The sequence below is a fragment of the Varroa destructor genome, unplaced genomic scaffold, assembly GCF_002443255.2.
Source record: "Varroa destructor unplaced genomic scaffold, Vdes_3.0 BEIS01000001.1, whole genome shotgun sequence".
NCBI classification, from domain to species: Eukaryota; Metazoa; Arthropoda; class Arachnida; order Mesostigmata; family Varroidae; genus Varroa; species Varroa destructor.
In genome coordinates this window covers 53041755-53053486 of record NW_019211454.1, presented here as the reverse complement: position 1 = coordinate 53053486, position 11732 = coordinate 53041755, and the positions used below count along the sequence as shown (strand labels likewise).

The 11732-nt window shown below is 43.8% G+C and overlaps 1 protein-coding gene across 4 annotated transcripts; it reads right to left on the bottom strand.

Moving 5' to 3' along the window:
• Nucleotides 1–813: 813 nt before the first annotated feature.
• LOC147758808 (myosin heavy chain, muscle-like) lies at nt 814–11108 on the bottom strand. 4 transcript variants are annotated; one of them, XM_086973778.1, is made up of 13 exons: nt 11066–11108; nt 10008–10407; nt 9631–9815; nt 7095–8532; nt 6727–6932; nt 6308–6425; nt 5928–6064; nt 5678–5805; nt 4418–5513; nt 4185–4263; nt 3419–3664; nt 2553–3251; nt 814–2445 (listed from the first exon to the last, which is right to left on the bottom strand). In XM_086973778.1, exons 2-13 carry the CDS (start codon nt 10335–10337, stop codon nt 1315–1317), a joined length of 5793 nt encoding a protein of 1930 aa, XP_086829904.1. In that variant the 5' UTR covers nt 10338–10407; nt 11066–11108; the 3' UTR covers nt 814–1314. The 4 variants fall into 4 exon arrangements, with proteins under 4 accessions (XP_086829904.1, XP_086850021.1, XP_086829860.1 ...); XM_086993895.1 differs by lacking the exon at nt 6308–6425 and adding an exon at nt 6460–6583 and having other exon boundaries at nt 11066–11107; XM_086973734.1 differs by lacking the exons at nt 4185–4263; nt 6308–6425 and adding exons at nt 3953–4031; nt 6460–6583 and having other exon boundaries at nt 11066–11107.
• Nucleotides 11109–11732: the final 624 nt, after the last annotated feature.

The window sequence follows — 11732 nt, the reverse complement described above, 5'->3', positions numbered from 1 at the left end:
TGTCTTAATGAAAGAAACATTGCGTCGTTTCTAAAATTTGAGCGAAGGTCATCTATTAACTAATTTTTTTATACTGGATGAACCTCACCAAAACTAAATATTTCCTTTTCTGATCGAAATCGATGGTTTACGTTACTGCCAGTTTTCACACAGATTTTAAGAAATTCGAAGAATGGATTCATGGAGCGCACCGGACAGTATTCAGTAAGATTCAAATAGAAAGGGCGCGAAATTTCATCAAAGCGGCTCTAAGAGCTAGATTTGGTACAACTAAATTTTTGATATAGGATTTAAAGAAAGGAATATCAGTTGCCATTTGGATTGCTGAGATAGAGCTTCGACGATTCATATGCTTAGGATATTTTAAGCCTTTTTTACAATGTTCGAAATGTTTGACCGCTTTCAGCTCGTGCTTTTTTTCTTTAGCCTTTATTTGATGTACACGCAATTGTTTATCAGTCCTATCCTTGGCGAAACGAAACCTTCTTTTTAAAACCAAGTCATACACAGTATGGCGACTAATTTATTGCCATTACTATACAAAACTAACATAACGGATAAAACAGCTAATGACTTATGCATATTAAGAATTTAGATAGTAATTGAAATAAGGCAATTCGCTGTTAGAAGGTCTTTAAACAACCACTCTTTCAAAACAACTGAGAAAATTGTTTGGTAAACACAATGTATTCTACTGATCATTTTGCCTATTATAGCATCTTCAAAGATGTTTAAACTCCTCTAAAAGCTGTATTTACATTCGAATAAGTACTACTTTGTTCTTAATTCCAAAATAAATGTAGCGCTACACAGTTAATATTAAGAGTTGTTTTATTAAAAACAATATCGTGTGTAGGCCAATGGTGACGCATTTATTTGAGGCTAATCGTAATGTGGGCTTACTGGCTCTTCGTATATTAAGCCTTCGATAACGCAGGACAGTTGTAACGGAAGAGTTTGTCATGAGTGTGTCTATGGTTTATAGCCGACTGACAAGTTTTTCAGCTTGTGGTAGCGGGTTGCCAATATGTAGTCGATGTCGGCGAGATAAAGCAGCGCGTTACGTTTCTTTGGTTGTTGTCGGCAAGCTCGTGGCATCATCACTGTCACCCAGTAACAGGCATACGGAACGTACCCGCAATATCTGCTGTGAAAATCACCAAGCCATATTGCATTAATGCACGAACAGCGGAAAGTTTCGGGTGCATCGAGGATGAGATGATCTAACAATTATTATGAGTAGTAATGAGGAATGGGTTGAGCGGACAAATGTTGCGAGAAGTGCCAGTCTATTAAGCGTTGTCGATGGCTATTCTACTCGCGGGCCATACTGACTGAGGAACGGTTTTTGGCCCGGAGCTTGGCAATGGTCTGCTCGGCAAGATTGGCGCGCTCATCAGCATCCTCAAGCTCTTGCTGGGCTTTGCGGTACTTGGTCAAGTTCATAGCAGCAATCTCTTCGGCCTCTTCGATCTGCCGCTTGTAAGTGCTGATTTTCTGCTGGAGCTTATCGACAAGCTCCTGCATACGTTCGTGGTTTTTGCGGTCTTCTTCGGCCTGGAACTGCATCTCCTTAATTCTACGCTCTCCTTTCCTGGCATTCTTGGCAGCATCGCCATGGCGGCGCTGCTCAGTTTCCAAATCAGACTCCAGCTGACGGCACTTGTGCTCGAGTTTTTCAATGAGCTTCTTGCCTCCTTTAAGGGCAGCAGCCTCGGCCTCATCTAGACGGACCTGGAGGTCCTTCGTTTGAATCTCAAGAGTCTTGCGCATCTTTTCCTGAGAAGAAGCGTGCTCCTGTTCGGCGCGAAGCTCATCGGCTAGACGAGCGGCATCAACCATGGCCTTTTTGGCCTTCTCTTCACACGCCTTGCACTCGTTAATCATCTCATCCAGATCGGCCTGCAGAGCAGCCATCTCACCCTCAAGTTTTCTTTTGGCCATTCCAAGAGAAGCGTTGTTAGCAGCCATTTCGTTGTTAGCTTCGCGCAGCTCCATGTTCTCACCCTCAACTGAGCGACGTGCACGCTCAGACTGCTCCAAAAGCTGTTTAGCTTCCTCGAGAGATCCATGCAACTGGTTGGCGCGGCGTTCAGCATTGGCATACTGGTCACGAGCCTCGTCACGGGCTTTCTGCTCATCTTCAATTTGTGTCTGCATGTCCTTCATCGTCTGCTGGTATCGCTTGATGGTCTTCTGAGCCTCAGCATTTGCTTTGTTGGCTCCGTCAAGAGCGATCTCAAGCTCGTTGATGTCGGATTCCAGTTTTTTTTTCAGCCGAAGAGCCTCAGCGCGACCCCTAGCCTCAGCCTCAAGGGAAGCCTGCATAGAATCGAGGGCGCGTTGGTGATTCTTGCGAGTATTTTCGAATTCTTCCTCCTTCTCCTGGATGCGGCGCTCGATCTCCTGACGTACCTGGCTAAGCTCCAACTGAGCGCGGAGCACCTAAAAGCAGAAAGCCAGCATGAGATTATCTCAGGCCTATATGTAAATGCAAATTACCATAACTGTATAAATAACAATACGAATTGTTTATCTGTTTTCAAACCAACCTTGTTTTCCTCTTGCTCAAGCGCAGCCTCAGCTTCTTCGAGGGCGTGCTGGAGCTCGTCTTTCTCTAGCTCGAGCCTCTTACGAGCTTTCTCGAGTTCGTGCACGGACCTGCCACCCTCACCAAGCTGGTCGAGGAGATCCTTGAGTTCATCCTGGAGATTCTTGTTCTCCCGCTTGACAGCCTCATAGTGCTCCTGTGACTCATCATAAGCAGCACGGAGCTTAAACACTTCGGTGGAGTAGTTTCTGCACTCCTTCTGAGAGGCATCCAGCTCGGCAGCAAGATCATCGGTCTTCGCCTTCCATTCGGCTATAACCTTGTCGAACGATTTCTGCCTTTTTTCAAGCTGAACAGCCAGCTGCTGGGCGCGGTCGACCTCAGCATGCATGTCGTCGAGTTCTCCTTGCAGATGGCTCCTCGTTTTTTCGAGACCAAAAACTTTGGCGTTCAAGCCCTCGATTATCTCTTCGGCGCCCTGCAACTTAATCTGAAGCCTCTTTCTAGATTCTTCTAGCTCCTCGAGGCGAGCAAGGCCCTCGGACTCATACTTGCTCCTCCAGAGCTGAGCATCAGCGTTTGCCTTGGAAAGTTGACGCTGAAGATCAGCCTTAGCTTCCTGTTCCTCTTCTAGAGCCTCACGCAGGTTGTCGAGGTCATGCTCAATGTTACGGTACTTGCCAAGGATAGCGGCACGCTCCTATATAAAAAGAACAGTATGTAGGCTGAATAATACCGCAGTGCTCCCGTGATACCAACAACATGTATTTTGTTATTTAAGTAACGAGTAAGTGTATTCCACTATACTTTATATATTATACTCGAAACCATTTACTCCTGTTATTAGGAGTTTTATACATGACGCACCCTGTTCTCCTCATCAGCAGAGCGTTTGGCTTCCTCAGCTTGGCTGGCAAGCGATGCCTTTTGTTTGGACAGCTGGCTGATCTGACTCTCAGCCTCCTCAAGCTGACGCTGGAGTTCGGAATTCTCGAGGGCCAATTTCTTCTTGGCGGCATCAAAATCATTGACGGTACGATTCGATTCATCCAGCTTGTACTGAGTATCCTGTAGCTGTACCTCAAGCATCTTTACCTGACGCTCAGCATTGGCCTAAAGAGAGTATCCTGGTTAGACGATTTTACGTAGACGCTTGCACATGCAAATACTTATAATTGCAGTGCAGGATCAAGATGCTAGTCAAGTTCTGAGTCAATCGTTAGAAAAATTAGAAAAACAGTCCTTTTAACTCAACTTTTAGGTAGATATAGAAAAATGCAGAGCTAATATGCAGAAGTGAGTGGGTACTTGTATCACTATGATATTACTCTTCCGTTGACATCGTGTAGGTGTAAACACAATGCCATATAGTGACAACCGAAATTGCATTGAGAACAATACCTGAAGCTTCACAGCGTGGTCCAGAGAAGACTGGGCATCGATAGCCTGAGACTTGAAGCCAGCGCAGTCCTTTTCAAGTCTTTAAAGAAGGTCATATTTAGGACAGGGTTCCAAAATGCGGTTAGTGTGATCTAGAGGGTTAAAATTGCTGAATTTGATTGCTCCACGATGCGCTCGAAAGTGCTACTCTGCATCGCTTAACTTATTATTTTCATTATCAAAACTCAAGTACCTTCTCTCGCTGAACGTGTTCAACGTTCTGTCTCATATCATCGGCCTCTGACTTGAACTGGGACCTTTCCTTCTCGAGCCTTTGAGTTTAAGTTTTAGATTAGATCATATTCACGAACATTGATATAAACGAGCTCTTGGTATCGGCTGCTTATTGAACAACAACTAAAATAATAGCATAAATATTTTAGGAAGGGGTATGCTAGACATAAGAGGTTTATGCTAGATACATACTTGGCCTTGTGCTTGTTGAGATTGTCGATGGTGTCTGTCATCTCGACCACAGTGGCATTGTTTTTTTGGCGGAGGGCCGAAACGATCTGCTCATGTTGCGAGTTGGACTCCTCGAGGTCACGGCGGAGCTTACCAAGTTCAGCCTCGCGGCGCTTGTTTAGCTCAATTTGGGCAGACGTGGCGCCTCCAGCCTCTTCTAGGCGCTCTGATAACTGTTCGAGCTCACGGGCAAGGTCAGAACGTTGTTTTTCAGCCTTAGAACGGGCCTGACGTTCAGCTTCAAGCTCTTCCTGAAGCTCTTCGACACGCTGTTGCAGCTCCTTTATCTGTTTTTGCAGTTTGGCAATTTGGGATTGCTCGTCCTCGAGTTTGGTGGCTAGGGCGGCAAGCTCCTTATCTTTGCGCTGAATGGTCTGTTCGAGTTCCTTCTTATTTTTCTCGAGGTCGGCCACGGCCTCCTGGGCGAGTTTTAGATCTCCCTCAACCTTCCTTTTGGCCTTGTCGAGGTCGGCACGGGCTTTCTTCTCACGCTCAAGAGAATCCTCGAGCTCATCAAGGGTCTGCTCCAGTTTAGCTTTCACCTTGTTAAGATGGTTCACTTTGTCCTCCTGAGCTTGCAAGTCATCGGTAGTTTTACTTCCCTGCTCTTGAAGGGACTTCTTCTCCTTGTTTAGCTTGGCTATGAGTTCCTCCTTCTGAGTAATCTCGTCGTTAAGATTACGGATTTGGTGGTCCTTCGATTGTTTATCCTGCTCGGCCTTCTGCAGAGACAATTGAAGATCCTCAATGTCCTTCTTGTGAGCACTGATTTCTCCTTCAAGCTTTCGTTTGTTTTGGTTCAGCTTGTTGACATTATCCTCCTCACGGTGCAGCTTCTCCTCCAATTCGCGAACTTGGCGTTCAAGGTCGGTTTTCTGAGAATTCACCTTGTTGAGTCGCTGCTCAATGTCACCCGCACCGGTACGCTCGGATTCCAATTGGAGGAAAAGCTCGTTCTTCTCCTGGACCAACTTGGCGTTCTGGGCCTCGAGTTCTTTGCGGAGCTTCTCCTCTTTAGCCAGTTTCTCCATCTCCTCCTTGAGCTTATCTTCAAGAGCTGCATGCCAAAGTTACGAAGTATTCTTTAAGTAAGATATTATAAACGATTAAAAAATATGTTTAAGCTTTTTTTCTCTGAATATGATTAGGTAAGTACACATTTTTATTTATCTGAAAATATATATTATGTATATTGCAATAATTGTTGTTTGATATCTTTACCTTTAAGCTCGTCCTCAGCCTTTGTCATAGTAAGAAGAGGCTTAACCTTAACAAAGAGTTTCCACCAAGCCCAATTGCGCATTTGGGCGAACTGGCGAAGATTCCTCTGGAGAACACGGAGCGCCAGGCTAAAAATGAAATAATGCTGTAATTTTACTTTTTGCAACACTAGACAATTAACTTATTACACATACATACATTTTGACGTAGAGTCTGATAACTAGCGATAAAGCTTTGGTAAATTATTTACCGTTGTTCCTTCAGCTTCTGGAAATGTTTCTTGCAAAGGTACCAACGACAGGCCGATTGGATCATGGTCATTATTTTAGCCAGACGCTCGTCACGCATTTCCTCAAGGCGACCCAAAACTCCGGCACGGAAGAACACCTTACATGGGATTAAATTTAATGGAAAAAAAAAAGAAAGTTGATTTCGTGAGAGAAAATTAGAGCGTATATATAAACATTTGCTTATCACATGCAGGGTACAGCAACAGACACTGCTGAAGACAACGAGTATTTTCTAACGGCAGTTTTGTAACACCGTTAGCCACATTATAGGACATATGTCCTCTCCGGACAACAGCCGGGATCCAACATTAAACGTGAAAGCCATCAAGTGGCGTTCAACCTTAGTGCTACCGAAGCGATATTCATCCTTGTCGAGACCAATGTTTGAAATAACTGCGATAGAGGCATCCTTCGCCTCAGAATGCTTCTTAGCTTCCGAAGCAGCCAGAATTGTATACCTGCGAAATGTAAAAAACTGTCAGATCGTCGTACCTTAGTATGTCCAATACGATACTCGTCCTTATCGAGACCAGTCTGAGAAATCAGCATACTGCCAGCATCCTTCAGCTCGCCGGCGAAATCTTTAGGGACCGCATTGGGAGCCAAGATGTTGTAACTGCATACCAAATATGGTGTTAAAAGTAGATCAATTTTTTTATTTGTTCTTTATAAACGTTACTTTGACTGTAGTGAAAGTTTTACAGGAAAAAAACAACACGTATTTGCTTAAAATATTTTGTTTCTTGCCATGCAGCTTACCGCTGACGGAAATCAGGGTACACCATCCTATTGGGGAAACCTTTACGACAGATACGAATACCCTCAAGCACACCGTTACAGGTCAGCTGGTGCATAACAAGATGGGCATCGATAACACGGGGTTGCTTAAACTCGTTAGGGATGATACAGCGCACGAAATGAGGATGTGTCGAGTGGAGGGTGTGCATCAGCTTATTTAATTGTTCCTGTAGGCGAACATAATGGAAATACTTTAGGACACAGAACTACAAGACAATAGACAGATTATTCTAGGCGGATACGTTATTTGGTTCGATCTTCTCATTGACTGAGATAAACTACGCGAAAATACCTAAGGTCTTTGGACATAAAAATATGATTCTACGTACCCTATATAGGCCAGAAACTGTCTGGAAACCAGAACCCTTCTTGCGACCACCACCTTTGCCGCCGCCCTCAGCCTTAGCATCTCCACCAAGACCAGGGTGATCTTCAAAGATGGTCTGCAGAAGCTTCAGGTTACTCTTCTTGAGCTGGTCAACGACGCAGTCGTTAAGAGGATCCTTGTTCTTCTCGAGCCAGCCAGTAATAGAGTAGGAAACGGTGCCGGCATAGTGGGCAATAGCAAAGTGGGCGGGGCCAATATCCTTGCTCTTCGGTGGTTTTGGCTTCTGGAATGGAGCCGACTTGCCAAGATGGGTGCTGTTCAGTTTGTCCTCAAACGTCTTGTCAGTAGCCTTAGGGAACATAGACTCTTCTTCTAGGATGGACAAAATACCCAGGGGCTTCTCAATTAGCTCAATGCAGGCCTGCAGATCAAGACCAAAATCGATGAAAACCCAGTCAATGCCTTCCCTCTTGTACTCCTCCTGTTCCAACACGAACATGTGGTGGTTGAAGAACTGCTGCAGTTTCTCATTGGTGAAATTGATGCAGAGCTGCTCGAAGCCGTTGTAGTCGAAGATCTCAAAACCGGCAATATCAAGTACACCGATGAAGTGTTTACGAGCCTGCTTGGTGTCAAGGGTATCGTTACATTTCTTGACGAGAAACTTGAACAGACGATCGAACATGGCTTTAGACAGGGCACCGATAGCAGACATAACCTGGCCCTGACTTTGACCCTTGGTCACAAATTCGGTACCGACCTTAATCCTGGGTTTCGTCAAGTTCTTGTACAGCTCAGTCGGATCGGTACCCAGAAGCTTCGCGACTTTTTCACCCTCTTCAGTGCCGTCGGGTTCAGCTTGCTCTTCACGAGGTCTCTGCTTAAACTTCATCGTACCGAAGTGCATGACAGAAGCAGTGATCCTGTACACACCATCTTTTTCATCCTTGTCGAAGCCTAGAATGTTGAAGGCCTCATCGGTGTAACCCATTTCTTCACCGTCGTCGACGTTGGGGATCTCGACCTTACCCTGAGATACATAATGGTAGTCGTATATGTTGTCGGAAAGCAGGAGATTCTTCTTCATGTCAGGAATTTTACCGGACATCAATTGGTAGAAGATGTGATAAGAACGCTCAAGTGGCTGCTGAGATATCACACGAGCTTTCTCCAACAGGTAGGTCTCAATATCACAACCGGCTAGTTTGCCAGTGGGGCCAAAATGAATACGGATGAATTTACCAAATCGGGAAGAGTTATCGTTACGGGTGGTTTTAGCGTTACCGAACGACTCAAGAACAGGATTAGTTTGCACGATCTGGTCTTCAAGTGAGGGCTTGTTCTTATCAGCATCAGCCTTTCTGTCACTTTTACCGACGTTGGCGAAGTACGAAATTACTTTTTTCGTGTTTTCAGTCTTTCCGGCTCCGGATTCACCGCTGTGGGAGGTTTTCCAAACTTAGTTGTTGCTTATCATAATTGAATTGGCCTTTTAGTGATTCTCGAGTTAAGCTCAAATCTTAGGTTGGCCAATTTAGAGTATTACTAATCGCGACAAGTCTAATAAATGCCAATATGTTGCAATATTTATCGCAAATGCAAGTGCCTAAAAAAACGAATGCGCTCGCTTGAGAATTTTATGACAGCGCAGAAAGATTAATAATAGACAGCTCTTTTCTAGGTTACTAAGAATGCAAAGAAACAGTGATTTACATTGGGAAGTTGTCTGAGAGGTATTGGGTACAATAACTTAAGAAATCTACTCTAACAACCAAGGTATTAGTGCGACAGTTCGAAAAAAAGGAACTTATATATCGCGGGTACCCATTTTTATAGATGCATAGAATGCCTATGTTCCTCCTAGTTTTGATTATTGTTTGCAGCAATCGGAGCTGAAGAAAGGTCTTAGAATGTTTCTGTAATGCTTGATTTGTAGCGAAGGCGGTGTAAAAACGTAATTATGCATAAGTCACGTGTCTAGACATCATCTAGCCATCTAAACATTCGTACAAAAAATACGAAGATTTTTTCGCGAAAAAAAAAAGATTTCCATAATGAAAAGTTCAATGTCAATTCAAATAAAAAACGCGAGAGATTACTCTGCAACTCTATTAAAGGTACAGGAACGAATAATACAGGGGATATGAGCTTAATGTGAAAAAAAAGGGATGTCTCTTAAGGAAACAAAAACGTAAGCAACGCTAGCCGGAGGGACGCATGTGTGGTTGCGAACTTGAGAGTGTGTATTTCGCGTTTCTCATGCAGTAAAAGGTTCAAGCGTTCGAAGCTGACCGACCGTCGGCCAAGGAAAAGCTTTTAGAAGGTAAAATAGCCTTTTAGGGAGTCAGATGAGACTAGACTTTTACAATTATTTTGTAGAATAAAGGCATTTTTGAAAGTTTATGGGAAAGTTTTTTTACCTTCTGTGAAGGTCTTATAGTACAAAAAAATATAGGGATAGCTGGTGACACCAAAGTTCGTTTTAGATTTTGTTGGGCTTATAGCTTGTGTATGGTTGAAGGCGCGTATATACTAACGTAATAAGCATAGACTGATCTTCGTTGTCCGTGAGCATGTGCATGTAAGCACCGTCCGAAATAGCGAATACATGAGGTGGCACCTCAGTCCTCCTTTTGCCCTTGTAGATCATAACTACACGAGGGGTATAGATGGGGAATCTTTTGTACGGGTTGATGGCGACGCAGAAGAGACCCGAGTAAGTCTGTATAGAACAAAAATTGAGCAACTATTAGCCGATCCGATTCTCATCAGACATTAGCGTGACTTCTTATAATTAAATGCAATGTTCAAAAATATTCAACTGAGTACGTACAATATCTATAAAGCGGTTGTGGAATGTTAAACATCAACCCTATTTATTTTTGTGATTATATTGCGAATCCAAAATACTTACGTAAATTAGGTTGGCGTAGTAACGTTCCTTTAGGTTATGCAGTACAGAAGCATCGTTGAGGTAAGTCATATTGGACATGTCTTCGCACTTCTCGTACTTGGGAGGGTTGACCTGTTGAAGCTGGTCCTTTTTGAATGTCTTTTTGCCTCCGGGGGTTTCGACGACGGCCTTATCACCCTCAAGGGACTCGATGTTCCCGAGAACAAAGCCCTCTTTCTCATCGGGTACCCAAGTCATCTTCTTGCCATCGTACGGCTTCGTAGCATCCTTCCGCTTCATTTCTGCGGAGACGTACAAGAACTCACTCGGATCAGGGTCTTGCGCTGCCATTTTGACCACTAGTTCTGGGGTTCCTTTCTATACCAGAAAAGATGAAACGTCTGAGAGTCCGTTGGTCCACCTGCAAACAACATCGAGGAAATAGCATTCGTAGAAGATTCTGTATCTATAAGCTGTTGGGAATACGTTTTAACTGTTCAATGGATTAGTATGTCTTGGACTATCGATCACTCTTCAATCCATTAGGTGAACGAAAAGCAAGCACCAACGCCAGTATAAAATTATGTTGAAAAACGTGTGGAGCATATTTAAGCTGTATCCAATGAGATACTCGTGCACTGCTGCTTTAGCTATGAACATGTTCTATTAGTAATCGAAGTCTTCATAAGATGAAATACAAATCCATTACTGAATACTCAAAGAAGATTCGTGTAAGCAAAGCTGGATTATTCACAAGCCACCTAAGCAAATAGTGCTCAATAGAGCATTATTATTTTTTGATCTCGATAGTCCAATGGCACTTTGGTAACAGCAAATCCATATTGAAGGACGCCTGTTATACAATCAGCAATTCTGTTAAGCTGAACAGATTGGTTGACCTTAGGGTCTGACGCGCACATAGCAGGCAAGTAAGGTATCCATGGATTCATTCTAGGGGCAAAAGCCCCATTGGACAACCAAGGTCACGCGGCATCCTGATGCATCCTTGGTGTCTGTTGAAGCCACAGAGCTTGGGTCCTAGGATAGGACTCGAACTAGGAGGAAAGCACTACACTTACGTTGTAAAACCAAGCACTCTGAGATCATTCCCAACTCTGATGTCCTTTTATACCTGCTGTGTAATTCCTTCAAGAAAGTAGAGAGGGTTCCGATAACGGGTTCTTGAATGGTCGGCGTCTACATTTATGGCCCTTGTCAAACTAATTGAGAGGCGCTTGACTTCGTCTTGCCTATTGCTAATCTGAATACCATCCCTGCATCTGATAGCGGCAGAGCGGCCGGTTGAGCCTAGTCCAAGAACTTTCGTCGGCATTTACCTATACCATAGCCTAAAACAGAGACGACTCGTCGAGGCTGCAGCTTTCCGGTTGTCTCGCGCCGCTGACCATCTTCAATGAGGATGACATTTAGTAATCAATGATCAGCTGGCACCAGCAAGGATTGGTTCCGACTATGATTCAAAGTTAACCGACAGCGTTTTTCTCGGGAGAAGGCAAATTCAAGGAAAGCGTATCTTTTCTATTTGTCGGGAAGAAAAATCTATTAATTATAAATATATTATCAATATTTTTAAACATTTCCAGTATAGAGTTATTTGCTAGGTGACATTAGGTAGGGCTCGAGCAGTGGTGAGGGAAATAACAATGCGAACGTGGAAATAAGTGATCTGTAGGCAAATACTGTACCTGTCGTTTCTATTTGTTTATAACAAAATAGATATAAAAC